Below are 14,880 nucleotides of genomic sequence, written 5' to 3'. Positions count from 1 at the left end.
CCCGCGGCGGGGACCCGCCGCCGTGATCCCGGTGCCTTTGACAGAGGGGGCACACGCCGCCCACACCGCGCGAACCAACACGGGGCTGATCAACACGGCTCGCGGCGGGGCCGTGAAGCGGGGAGGGGGCAGCGGCGCCGCTCCTGCCCGGGGCAGGTGGGGCAGGGGGAGGGCCACGGCTGCCTCCTCGCCCGGCGGGGTCACGGCTCCGGAGCCGCGGCGGTGCCGGTGGGCTCCGCTCCGCTCCCCCCATCCCTGGAGACCTGCGGCGGGCGCTGCGGCCGCTGAGGGGAGCCCGCCGCGGGGAGCGAGCCGCGTCGCGTCGCGCCGGGCGGGGCAGGGCAGGGCACGGCGCTCATCACCACAGCGCTGCGCCGAGGCGGCGGCTGTTGCGGCGGCGCGGCGGGTGGGTAGCGGCGGGCGGCTCCTCCTCCTTCTCGCCCGGCGCAGCATGGCGGTCAAGGTGACTCTTCCCCTTCCGTTGGTTGTGGCAGGAGGAGACGGGCGGATCCGCCGCCTGCCCGCGCGGGGCGGCCGGGCGGGCGGCGGGTGGCGGGAGGAGGCAGCCACGGCTGCGGGAGCCTCGCGGGGCGCCAGGGGAAGGCGCCGGCGGGGGCGGTGATGGCGGGGCGGCCCCGGAGAAGGGGCAGCGCAGCTTGCCCTGCCTCAGCCTCCGGAGGGGAAGCGGCGAGGCCGCGGGGCCAGCTTGCGCGGGGCGCCCCGGGGCGGGCGGAGGGCCGTTAGCCGGCGCGCGCGGGTGGTGACGGCTGGGCCCGGCGGGCGGGCGTCGCCCGGGGCCGGGGTGCCGCACCTCTCCCGGCAGCCCGGAGTTTGACAGCTGTCATCGGCACGGGAGTCCCGCGGGGCACGGCCGTGCTTGGGATTCGCCTGCCGGTTCGATAAGGGACACCCGGCATCGCTGCCCTTATCGGCGGGTTTTATCTGCTCTCCTTCAGTAGCCCGGCTGGCGAGGCATTAACTTCCTTGTATTTACAGGTGCAATCAGCCAAAAGAGCAGATCCTGCTGAACTACGAAATATTTTTTTGCAGGTAAAAAGATCTGTCTGATGTTGTTTGATTCACAGACTTTTATTTTTTGGCCTTTCAGCCGTTTGCCATGGCATCGTACGTGTGTCGTGCTTGTGGGACACTTAAAAGTTCACTTTGTAGACGCAGTGTATTGTAAGGGCCATCAGGTGTTGAGGAGAAACTGCTCCTGGCAATCATTTCCAGATTATAATCTTAAATAATTTAATGAGGTATTTTCTAATTTTCTGTAAAGCAAATATTATAACCATAACTAGGTACTGTTATTTTTTTAAATACACTTTTGCAAGATTCTAAAACGTTCTTCCATGGCTGTATGTTCTGCCCTTGGGGTTTGTATGTGTTCCTCTTACAAATGCATGGATGACTGGCAATGTTTTTAGAAGTTAAAATGGATTTCGTAAGATTGGTGTATTTCATAATACTGTCTCTCACAGGGCATTAGAATTAACATACCTAAATAACAGCATGAAGCTTTCTCCATTCCCCTTCGTTATGGTGACGCAGGATCTAAAAGGAAAATCCAGTCAGTCCTAAAACTTTGATAATCAGGTTTGAATCAGACAGATGGAATTCGAAGAACAGCTACATTTTAGGTCCATAGTTGGATTGCTGATATCTCCAGAATCACTAAAACACCTTTTTTCTTTCCCTTTATGTTGGGTGTTATACAGTACATCCCAGAAGGTTTACTCTATGAAAAGGGAAATAATATAAAATTAAATGTTAGAGCTAACACCGTAAATAAAATCTATTATTTCATCTTTGACATGTATCTGTTGGTCCTACCATATTATCTAACAGATTCCACATACGATTAGTAGGCAGAGATACCTTTTTGCCTGAGAGGGAGAAGTTATATCTCAGCCAGAACTTTGGCAGATTTTTGCTTTTGCATACTGGATTGCACTGGTGACATTGCTTGAGTGCTAAAACTTAGAGTGTTGCAACCAAACTGTGAAAGCCCAGCATTTAGTTTCTAGTAAAAAGTCTTCCATTACAGCTTAATTTATTGTTGACATGACATTTAGCTTGTGTAGATAAGAAATACAGTAGAGTATGTGAATAAAATAACCAACATATAGATATGATTTTTAAAAATATGTATTAATAAAATACAAAAATGTGTGTTCCAGAACATCACACAGCTGTTCCAACTTTTTTGCAAGACACTTTTGTGTGCTTGCAAAAAAAATTTGATGTGTCAGAATACTCCATCCAACTTGGAAATATGGACTTTTTATGATCCTTGACTTCCAGTTAGTAGAAGTGCTTGCTTCTGGTAATAAGGAAATTGCTTAAAGGCCTTGATTTTGGTCATACAGGGAAAAGTGGAGGGGAAGAAGATTGTACAACTCGTTCTTGAAATTGTCTCTGTGACAACACGTTTTATTGACCTAAAAAGCAGACAGTCTACTGGGTTTAAAACAGCTTTTTGGTCTTTTCCATGTCTGTCTTATAACCTTCGAAGAAACATGCAAATTAAGCTGTGGATTGTTTTGTGCTCTGAGGAATGAAAAATACAAAAGCTCTCCTATTTCCTCTTGAGTATCTGAGATTTGCTGTAAAAAAAGACAACACAGACATCTCTGACATAGAAAGAGAGTTTACATTTATTTTGGATTGTATTGGATTCTAATTCTAACCCACTCTGTTGAAGACTATGTTGTAGAGAAACTTGTCATGAAATACTGCTAGTGTTGCACACATCAGGGGTCAGATATGTTGTCCTCTTTGCTGAGTGTGCTGGCCTGTTCTGTGAGCTTCAGCTAAAGGGCGTGCATTCCTTCCTAAATTTGGCTTCCCTTGGAAATGTGTGCAAGGGAAGATGTGAACTCTAGGCCTCTTCGTCATCCACCTTACTCATAGAGAGTGTACTTAAATTTCCTTCTGTTCATGTGTATCCTTTAATGTGATACGGGTCCTCCGTCCATCCAGTTTAAGTTGTATCTTAATGGATGCTTTATATATACCTTTTTCTTAGAATTTCTGAAGCTTGCTATGTATTTCTTTTTATTATCTTAAACTGTTTAAAAGTCTTAAGTTTGACTTGTATTAAAAAGATGTGCTATTTTTTCTCTGTAATACTGTAACTATGAAATGCAGGCATTGAAATTTCAAGTTTATACACCATCAAGTAAGTTACCTCTCAGGTGTTTGCTAACCACCGACTTCAGTAACAACCATCACTGCAGGATAAAAGAGTTGTGTAAAACAACAGTTATCAGATTTCTTAGCGAGACTTCATTCTTTTTTCTTAGGCAAGACAGAGTCAGCCCTCAGGGAATATAGTTGAATTATTCCCTACCTGCTGAATACAAGTGGCACCTGTTCCAGCAAGGTAGAGGAAGAAAGAAAACCAAACTTCCAATTTTAATACAGAAAACTCCCACACACACACTTAAAAATGTCCTGAATATCTTGCTCATAGCCTAGCTTAATTAAAAAAAAAAACAGTTAAGACTACCGAAAGGTCTCTTTTGTTTTGGAACTTATTCCTCCTCTGCTCAGAAAAGATAATTTGGATAGTAAACCCCTTTAAATTGAAAACTAGCCGATTTTTCAAAGAAAGCATTGTTTCTGAAAATGTGGAGATATCTAGCACTATATTGTATGGATAGAGTAGGGTTTTTCTGTGTTCATGTTATATGATGACGTTTTTAAAGAAGTCTCATGCAAATTTATCAAGTGCTTACCTGAGACAGTCTGTATATATATGGTAAGAATTTTGTGTTAAGAAGTCATATAATTCAAGACTGAGGAAAATGCAGATTTAATCGTTGTGTTATGTTTTATACACAAATTAAGATATAATTTACAGTTGCCTATTTTGTACTAAAAAATTCTTAAGTTCTATGGTGAAAAGGTAACTTGAGCACAAATGTAAATAACTACTGAAAGGGCATAGCCTAGTTACTTTGTCAGGCCTTAATTTACTGGCTTGCTGACAAGCTCTGTCAAAATACCATGACCTCCTCATATGGAGCAAAATGTTTCTGTCAGTTAATTATTTTTGTCTCAAAATTTTCTTAACAAAGCTTCCCATACACAGTTTTTATTGTAGAACAATTCACTGTTTTTAGTAAACTCACTTAAATTGGTGTCTGAAGAAAAAAAGATGATGATGTTTAGATGACTGATAAGCAGTGTACTGTCATAGACTTGAATTCTGTTATTCTTGAAGGTACACTCAGTACTCTGCATGTTTGATGGTCCTTCATACATAAAACTTTCTTTGGATTGTATGTCTTGCAGCAGAATTGTGCTTCATAATGCATTTTTTAGTCACTTGTGTATACGACCGAGAAGAGAACCTTTCTGAGTCAATTGAATGAAGCCACAGTTTCATTGTATTGTCATGTTGGCAGCAGTGCTGAATTAAAGGATTCCTGTCCACTGCTTTGTGTTCCTATGTTTGTGGAAATCATCTATTAGTTCAATAGTCTGGTTTACAGTATAGTCTTGTAAATGGCTGTCATCACAGCCATAGGGTGGGAGAGGTGATGAGGTGATGTGAGGGGCTGATATTGTGGAAGACATATGGGAGATGCTTAAGCAGTCATTGATGCTGATACAAGCTCCTTTATGCTGAAATACTGTCCTGACTGAATGGGCTGGGTTGCATACAGCTGAAACAAGCATGAAACGTGAATGATCCCCTTTATTATAATGGAGTGTTACACCTTAACAGGTATTGTGTGTAGGTCTTATAGTTAATATTCTAACTCCTGTGGGTCCCTGGCAGAGTAAGGTCCCATTTTGTTACTCTTTCACATAAAGCTGGGTCAACTGAATCAAGATACTGCAGTATATAGTGGAAAAGTTAAAAATGACAGATAAAGCCATTAATTGAAGTTTGAATTCACTAGCATACGTGTTGCACTATAGGTCTTGGGGGACATTGCCATTTCTTTTTCTACAGAGACCGCTTATGTAGTCATCTTTTAATGACTAGAACCTAGAAAGATGAATCACATTTTTACAAATTAATTAAAAATCACTACTTTCATTGCAAAACAAAATTCTCATGAAACAGCTGTGTAGTATTGTAACTTGACTTTCTCAGAACGAAGACAGTTCCATGCATATATTCGAAGGTTGACATCTAAGTCATTGTGTGTGCAAGTAAGACTGTACAGTAGCGAGTGAACAGAAGAGATGGATTTTAAACTATTAAATAAGCTTGCTTACAGGTTTTGTGAGCAAAAATGCTGAGAAACAAGCTCACATCAAACTGGACTGGGTGACAGTATATATATTATATAACTATATAAATATAAATTATAAAATTTGCCTGTGATTTTTATTGAAAATTTATTGTTAATCAAATTAAAACTCAAAATGAAAGTGAAACATTTCAGTTGACCCAAATCCTTTTGTCTCTGTGTCAAATTTTACTTAAATGAAAAATGCCAAAACCATTAGTTTCAGGATAAAAATTAGTCTGATAAATTGCCTCTCACAGAAAGAGAAATTTTCCAAGCTAACTGTAAGAATGATCATGAACAATTATTCAGAAGATATCTGGTACTAGAAATTGTAAGAAAATTTATGTGGGTGTTTTCACAGTGTAGATGCAAATGGAAAGCTACGGCATGGCTGTAATTTTTATAAATTTATGCAATTACCTGACAGTTTCTGAAAATACATAATTGTCTTTTTATTAGAATATATTGGTCATTAGGTGAACACATCTATTCTGCTGGGGTAATCTGTTGTGGTACGCAACTAGTACAGGAGCGCTATTAGTTTAATCAAGCCCTTTAATTTCAGAGGAGTTACGTGCAGACAGTTGTGCACCATTTTAAGTGATACTCAGTAAAGATACTAGTTAGGTAATCACTGGTAATTAGCATTTAAATGGATTAATTTTTGTTTGTGTGATTTTGTTTTTCATTTTCACTCTAGTATGCCAGTGTCGAGAAAGATGGTGAGCATTACATGACCCCAGAAGATTTTGTGCAGAAATACCTAGGACTTCATACAGATCCGCGTTACAATCCTAAAACAGTACAGCTGTTGGCTGGAGTGGCAGATCAAACAAAGGATGGGTGAGAATTTTGCTTTCCATTAGAAGCTTGTAATGCATTGGTAAACGCGTGAGTGAATGAGCTTGATAATTTCATCTTCTAAAATACATTATTGATTTTATTCAAGCTTGTTTGGATTTTTTTTTTTCAAGTACAAGAGACTATAAATATGTGGAAATTGGGGAAAAAATACAGTGTTTAACAGTGAAGAGTTCAATGCATTTTTTAAGTTAAGATTTGTTTTAATGGACTTTTAACAATTACTACAAATGTGGAGGAAGTTGAACTGCAAATTAAGTTTAATGGAGTATGATTGCCTTGGAAAAGTTCTGTATACTTATGTCCATGAATAGATATTATGTGGAGTCTTTAGTACCTGTAATTAAACATGGAAACATGGAAAAGCTTTCTTACTTCTGTAGTGTGCAATTCAAATCGAACCACTGAGGTGTTTTTTAAAGTGCTGGCTACTAGGAAAGAGAGACACTAATGACCCTATGAAGGAAGAAGGTGTTTGCCAATTCAAGATAAGGTCACACCACATGAAACTTTTCCAACTCTGCTTACAGATGATATTACTTGCTTTTAGACAGTCTCTGAGACTAATTTACAAAATGTCCAGTCCACTGAGGTAGTACCCTCTAACCCACTTGTCTTCAAATGAGCCTTTTCTCTTGCTTTATGTAGGCTTCTAGTTTTGGACTGTAGTAGGAAATGGTAGTAGGGAACCTTGGATTGTAGCAGGAAATGTGGACATCACTGAAATAAAGTGAAAAGCTTAAGATGGAACAGAGAAGAGGTCAAGAATGCAGAAGGAAGTGGGTATTTTGCAAAGAGTGAAAGTTGCTGTTAAAATAGTATACATTTGTAAATATATAGCTGTAACTTATTTTAAATATGAAAGCCCCTTAACTTCCTTGGATTTGTGAGTCTAAATCTGACCTTTGACATCACTTGAATGTTTTTATTTTCTTGTGTTCTGCTTTAGAATATTTTATTAGTTTGCATAGTATCCTGAGCAGCTTGCACAGTATCTATGCTTTACAAATAAAATTGTATATGCTATATACATTTTACACTAAACGATAAATGTAGAATCTTTTTAAATGATTTTTTAAAATTTTATAAAGCTGCAGCATTTTTATAATACATTTGATATATGCATACATTTGATAAATCTAAATAACCTGTCTCTGTTTGCAGTACATGGGTGCAGTTTTTTGCATTGTTATGGATTGAAAATGCTGTTTTATATTTATCCATTGAAATAATAGTCTAACTGATGACTAGTAAACTAACATGCTCAGTATCCTGTTTCTCTGAAAGCTTTTAGTTATCTTTTGTGGTGTGCATTTCTTCAGAAAATGTTTTATAAAAGGATCTTTCTCACATTAAGAAATCAATAATTTATTTTATTGGTACAGCAGAACTTTATGTTGAGACATCACTTTTTGTTGCTTTCTCTGTGTATATAAGGGGGGGTTTTGTTTGGTTGGTGTTTTTTTTTTGTTTTAAATCTGGCTAATGTTTGAAGTGAGGTAATCAAATATGGGTAAGTATGCTTTATCTACTTCTGTATGGGAACAGTGGGAATGGGAATTATTACCATATGGTCTGCAATACAAAATGCTTGTCTGTCTGAGTAGCTGTTGATACTTGTCTGAAACTTATTTTCATAAATGTTTTAGTCTATATTTATCTCTACTCTGTATTTCATGTAAAGAATTTGTTATATCCCCATTATCATCTTTGGATTATTTATTTATTTTTACATTCACATTCTTCCTTTTGTAGTGAGCTGTAATATATCAAAATCCAGACTTTAATAACTATGTAATCTGCACAGAGAGTTTAATCTGTAGCATGAATAATTACTGTAATCTTCAACTGAATTCCGGAATATATTACATCTTTCCAAGGACTTAAAGTTACTTTATGAAGTCTGAGGAAGTATCAGTAGTCCTATTCCATACAGATATTTGTAAATTAAATGACAGCACAAAGTCACTCAGCAAGTCATTGAAAAGCTTTGGGTTCTGTTACGAAATTTCATTCCTTTATCCACTATCATATTCTTCTAGCCTTGCTTGCTCTTCAAATAAATATGCAAAGTGTTTTTGGTAACTTTTCTGCGTTAATAATTTTTTATTTATTTTAGTTTTAAGTATGGCACTTTAGAAAAAAACACACATTTTGGAACTGCTGTCTGTAGGCATATCTTTAAAATAAATGTATTTTTACTTTTTCCTGATGGTAACTTGATACTTACTTAACTGTTCCAGAGTACTGTTGCCTTCTCTGGTTACTACAGTACAAGACTGGTTTGCTTTAGTGGAACTCTAAGGTAGTCCTTAAAACTGATGACTTTTCACTTTCAAAGTGTTTCTTCCTCGTTGTTACAAATGCATGTTCTGAGAAATTAATGTGATGATGTCTAAACTAGAATTTGGCCTAAACTGCCCTGTGTGCTGTCTGTTTAATACAATGGGATTTCACTGATGCTGTAGGTAAGCATTCCTATATCATCAGACTGCAGGCACTACTTTTGAAATTAGGATAGATATTCACTCTGAATAATGTACTTATATACGTGTGCCAAAACCAGCTTCCTGATTACAGAAGGCAATTAACATTAGTGGGCATTGCAGTTTTAAAATCAAAGATTTTCTTCTCCCTTCAAACCTTCAAATTTTCACAGCAGTCATTTAAAATTCTTCATTTTAATTGCTTTTTTCTGGCTACTTGGCTTATCAGCATATCGTTTTTAAAATTTGGAAATGTGTTCTTCTTAAGCTAAGTCCTGAAGAAAGAGTTGATGTTTCACATAATGGAGAGTCACAACAGAGCTGTACATAATGTCTAAAAGCTATGTTGTGTGGGGAAAAAAAGAGCAGAGAGTTGTAGTAGGAAAAAAGGAAAGACAGAGAAGAATTGTGAACGCAAGGCTTACTTTGTGTGTGTGTGAAAAGTAACGGTACAGAAGAAATATGAGGAAAGGATATTTTAAAATAATGTTACAGATAAAATGAAAGGTGAGTGATTTGATATTGTTATGGACTCTGCAATGCACCGGGTTCACTGAATGATACTTGAGTAGCGATTGGGTGGGAAGCTCCATCATTCTGTTTAATCCAGCTCCTGTTATCTCCACCCTAATGGATAAGGAGGATCACGGGGGATATCCCTGCTCTTAGGCATTGCAAATTGAACATATGGAAAGGAAATTGAATGTGTCTATCTCCTTTTGCTGTAGGCACTGTTAAAGTGAGACCTCTGAAGACGGCTTCTTTCAGGTTCAGGCTTCTACAAATGCATTCTACAGAGATCGTCACTTGATTCTGTCAGTTATAAAGCTTCCTGGTTAGGAATTAATTTGTATGTCAGGTTTATGCTTGTATGTGAGGTGTATTTTTAAATGATAGTATTTACAATTATTTTAAAGGTTATTCTGTTTCTCCGATACTAAATCCGTATTTATCAAGATCCTCCTTTGGATTAAATTGACTTTACATCTGAAGAACCATTCTCACGTCTTTGATTTTTGTGGCTAAGTGTGACAAATTAATATCATAATTCTGTATATGCCATATCTTAATTCCTTTCAAAATCACTACTTTTTTTTTTTCTGTATTTTCTGTATGATGGATATATGTGAGAATGTTAATATATGTAACCTTGTTTAAAGTATCTCAGTTCTGCTTTATGTGTACTTTGACAGAGAAAGACTAGATAAAGTAATAAATAGTGTGGTTTGATTTCTTTTTTTTTTTTCTGCAGGGAACAGATTTTATACTTGGCTCTTTAGCAGTAAGCGGTATATGTGTGAAGTTATCACTATGAGCTAATGATCTCCTATGAAAAGTACTAAATTCAGATCAATTATGTACATTTTCTAGGAAAATGTACCATCTACAGTGATATTCTATGATTTAACAGCACCTACTGAAATAGTAATTTTTTTTTTTAATTCAAAAAATGTAATTAAGATTCTTACTCCCATTGATAATTTATTTGATGCTGCAATAGATATTTATTTCTATAAACTGAGCTCAGGAACTTGTATCTGGATGGAATATTCTAAGTCATCAAGCCAAGTCCCCTGTTTTTACAAGGATGAAAGCATGCAGTAGGTTTAATAAACCCGGTTTGCTGTTAAAACCTAAGGCTTTTGCTTGCCATATTCTAGAAAGGCCACAGTATATGCCTGCTCTAAAGTTCCTTATGGATATGTGATTTTGTTCTTGTGCCAACATTATCCTTTATCTTTCCCTGGCTTAGGGCTCATCTTTCTGCAGCTGTTCTTACATACAGCATTAGGATCCCTTCGAAATGTTTTTTCTGTTGGTCAGAATAAGCTGCATTCCTCTAGAAAACTTATTTATGATTATCCTAATAAGTTACATAAGGACTTGGATTTCTATGCAGCATTCCAGAAATGTTGCAGGAACCCTATCTGGGGGTACAGCTGCTTCCTTATCTCGCACAGAAACAGCTTTCCTAATGCATCCTTACTTGCATTTTTCTACAGGATGGCTGTCTTTGTATACACAGCTTAGAATGTTACACTCAAATCCTTCCCTGCCTTGGTCATGTCTAATGTCCTTCTGTCCAAATGTTGTTTCCTTCTTTCTTTCTTGTCCTCAAATACATGACTTTGCAGTTCATGTTATATTTGAAGTGTAATATTTTTTCTATATACATAGTAAAGTATAACTTTTTCTGAAGCTGTTTTTTTTTTAATGAATGTTATATGTTGTTTTAGGAAAATACATATATAGTATATTCCTATACTTGCATTAAACTATAATTTCTCAGTAGAAATACATATATGTAAATTAGTAATACAATGACAACTCTGTAAGTTTCATGGTGGTAGAATTTCTGTGGGTTTTTTATGTCTTAATTTTTAAGTGCTGTCTGCTTACATTTATAATTGCAAGTTAATAAATTGTAGGTATGCACTGAGAATTAGTTATATTTTGTTGTTGATGGACATGAAGCATTTGGTCCTTTTATAGAAGAAGAAACTGAGTTGCATAAAGGTTAAGTAACTACCTAAATATAACAAACACTTTCTCAGTTTCTAGAGTAGTCTTAACTGTTTAATATTAGAATGTTATTTTAATAATTGGATCATGCAGTTTTCTAGAGCATCAAACACAAAATATCATTGGTATTGTGAATAATTTTTTGAAATATTTATAACTTCTGTGCTTTCCTTTGTAGGTTGATTTCCTATCAAGAATTTTTGGCATTTGAATCTGTTCTGTGTACTCCAGATGCAATATTCATTGTTGCTTTTCAGTTATTTGACAAGAGTGGCAATGGAGAAGTAACATTTGGTAAGAATATCTAAAGAAAAACAGTTTAAGCAAGTGATTATAATAGTATAAATTGTAATAATGGTTCATCACCATTGGTGCATAGAAATGCATATTGTGCAGTACAGCACTGATTTCCTAATAGTTTGCATGAGTAAAACATTTTTTTCTTTCAATTGATAGAAGCTTAAGAAATACACAGAAACAAAATATATTTTGCTCGGTCTTCTTGAATCAAGATTTTTCATGTTCCTAAAGTAGTTAATACAATGCTGGTTATGTTCGGTGTCATCCTAAGTAAAATTCTGTGTCGTGGACTTCGAACTTCTTCAGTGATGAGGGATTCTTAAAATACATTCTGGATCTCCACATATCTTTGAAGAATTGTCATTAGATACAGGAAGAGCTCAGTACAGAAATGAAGGAGGTCTAGTCTTTTGAATTCCTGGTTTAGTGTTTCTTTTCTTGAGGAATGTTATGAGTGTAAGTTCCAAATAGATCATATGTTGGAAAAATTAGGAAGAAAATACGGCCTTTGAGTTTTGTTACTTTTTTTTTTCCCTAATCACATAAATTAGTAATTGGACAAAATTCTTTATGCTGACTATACTGCTTTCTGATGTTGCTAAATAACTGTTATTGACATTGCAGTTTAAGGACTAGGTTTTATTTTTAAAACTTCAGATGTTTATGAAAATGAGATAAATCAATGCTAAAAAGTCTAATAAAATGGAATGAGAATTAAATGTTATTTCTATCCAAAAGAATAAAGCTCTCAATAAAGAAAATACAAACTATGCTTGGATTTGTAACCACTTGCTGTTTGTACTATTTCATTCTTACGAAAATTGTTGCAACTTGTTGAAAAAAAGAATTGCAAGGGTCTTTTTATGGAAACAAACTGCTTGACTTATGATGTCTGTTAAATTACATCATTAACTGAAGGGTCAAATACTAAGAGATTTGGACACACGTCTTTAAAATCTTTTAGAACTTAAGTAAAGGTGAAGTCAGTAAATGCAGTCATTAGGAAGTAGACAAACTACTACAATCAGAGTGGCCATGTTAATAATGGTATTTTTAATACTCTCACAAAACAGGGATACGCACTTTGTAGCTCTCATGAACACACTTGATATAGCTGGTTCTGTAAATGAACAAAAAATAATTTCAGATTGTATACAGATTTCCTCAGACTGAGGCTTGTTATTTGTATGAGCACGTCATTATATAAAGTCTAAAAGAACAACACAAACGAGAAAATGTAAAACAGGAAATGGCACAATTTTTTTCCATATCTTTGTCACTGAATTTTTTATTATAAGGCTGATAAATCTTGAATAGGAAAATTTTTACAGAATTTAAAATTTACAATTGGTTTCTTGTTTTTACAAAATTAATTATATTGCAATTATTACTATATTTAATGGTATTTTGAAACAGATCAGTGGTACATGTTCTTTTTTTGTTGTTGATTTTTATAACATGGGCTACTTACAGGCATATAATAAAAATTAATGGATGTGGGAAAAATGTGAATGATGGTATATGACATCTTCAGACTTTGGTAACTCTGCAGTCAATTTCCAAGTCAGTCTCGTGGCCTGTAGAGACCATTTTATAAATGAGTCCTGCACTCTTTCATTTTCGCACCACATAAACAGAAAGGCACAGAGTTTAGTTTCATGTAAAAACAAGAGAATATATAAAACCAGGTCTTTACAAGTGAAAAGTTGTAATAAATTATTAGAAATAAACTGAAATTGAGTCAGTTTAGCCAATTGGTGTGAGTTGCTATCAGACAAGTCAGCACTCTCTTATCAGTGTGTAGTGTATCCAGTCTGCAGATGAACCGTGCTGGTTATGGGAGCAAACATGAGTCAAGCTTTTCTAGCTCAGATACAATGCTACGTGGATGTGATTGCATTGATTCCAAAGGTAACTCAAGCCAGTAAATCTTGCCAGAAGTGACATGGATTTACTGAGATTTTTCTGCACTGTGCACCTGGAACAAGGGGTGGAGGTGCTGGGGAGTGGAACACAGAATCAACTTTGGTCTGTTAGGACAGTAACTTGAACTGAACACTGGCTTTGCTGGATGCAAGATAATGTCTCAGAATCATTTGGGTATGACTGTATGGCATTTTCAAAAATATCCTGATCTACTCAAATTTTCAGTTATTTGCAGAAAGTAAAGTATACTTGTTGATTTTTAGGGCTGGTTCTGTATTTGAAAGCAAGCTGCACCAGTTGAGTTCACATCTCCGTTTTAGGATTTATTTACTGACATGGACTCAGACCATACTTGAGTACTTTAGCTTCTTGCAGCCCTCTTTAGCCTCAATCTGCCACTTGTCTCTTCAAAAGTTTAGCTTCCAATTCTCCAATGAGGTTACTATTAATTAAATTGTATTACAGAAGAACCTCTGTCTTGTGAGTTGAGAAATGGAGGAGGACAAAGAGTTTATGATTCTTTAGAAACTGTTTGGTAGAAATACTTGTAAGCTGTGCTGTGCTAATCAATGTCTCTCTCTGTGCAATATCATATGTTAATTGGGATTGTTGAAACAGGAAGCATTCTGTCACTTCAATGTCATTTACTTTCTTATTGCTTTGGGACATATATCCAGGAGTTTTGGACATCCAGAAATCCTGTATGAATGACTGCCATAAATGCAGATAGTATGCTGCAATATTTGTATAGTAGGTCCATTGCAAGAACGTGAAATTGGACCTACTTTGCATGAGCAAACTGTACAGCGTACTCAGTACCCTTTACATGTTTCAGCTGCACTGGACTTGCTGTCAGCTTGGTGAATAAAAGGCAGTAAAAGGACTGTTTTAATAACCCATTGATGCAAGTGACAGTGTAGTTTAAATGACTTTTTATTCATGGAGAAGCAGAAAAAAAGCATTTATTTTCCTGATCAAATGCTTCTATGTCTTCATAAATGATTCCTAGGTGAATATTATATGGGAAATCATGGGATGTAACTGACTAAGCTACTTAATGTGTGAAATATTTTAAAAAACTCCATAAAATTAATGCTGTTGTACTAAGGAAGCTTCTTTTTATTTCTGTTCTGTGCAGGTCTTTTGACCTGAATTCAGGTTAAAGCAAACCTGAATATTAAATCTGCTCAAGATATTTGGTTTGCTTTCATGTTGAAGCAGATAACCCTTGCTGTGGTTAAAAGGTGAAGTCCATGACTATCACTGAAACTTCTCTCAAAACTAAACTGTCTAACTGGAAGTGAAAGGATTCTTTGTAATTTATCCCTTTGGCAAACCATACAGTGATCTGGACTGTATCACTTTTAATTGGAATGTACAATTTCAATGCTTTTTCCAGCTGTTCTTCCTTGTAGAGTCACTACAAAGAAAGCCACTCTGATAGAGAATTTCAGAGACACTTTTTTTGTTAAATACCCATGCTGGTATGGATAGAAATATAGAGCTAAAATAATGAGATTTTGAAATAT

At 36.8% G+C, this 14,880-nt stretch overlaps 1 protein-coding gene across 1 annotated transcript in view; it reads left to right on the top strand.

Annotated features, from left to right (window-relative positions):
* Positions 1–345: 345 nt before the first annotated feature.
* SLC25A12 (solute carrier family 25 member 12) overlaps positions 346–14,880 on the top strand; it is a 49,512-nt gene continuing 34,977 nt past the window's right edge. Inside the window, exons 1-4 of the mRNA XM_075093445.1 lie at positions 346–463; positions 997–1,050; positions 5,956–6,098; positions 11,304–11,419. Coding sequence (XP_074949546.1) covers positions 452–463; positions 997–1,050; positions 5,956–6,098; positions 11,304–11,419 — 325 coding nt within the window. The 5' untranslated portion in view covers positions 346–451. The remainder of the gene's footprint in view (positions 464–996; positions 1,051–5,955; positions 6,099–11,303; positions 11,420–14,880) is intronic.

Source organism: Phalacrocorax aristotelis, chromosome 5 (genome assembly GCF_949628215.1).
Source record: "Phalacrocorax aristotelis chromosome 5, bGulAri2.1, whole genome shotgun sequence".
NCBI classification, from domain to species: Eukaryota; Metazoa; Chordata; class Aves; order Suliformes; family Phalacrocoracidae; genus Phalacrocorax; species Phalacrocorax aristotelis.
This window is presented reverse-complemented; position numbering and strand designations above follow the sequence as displayed.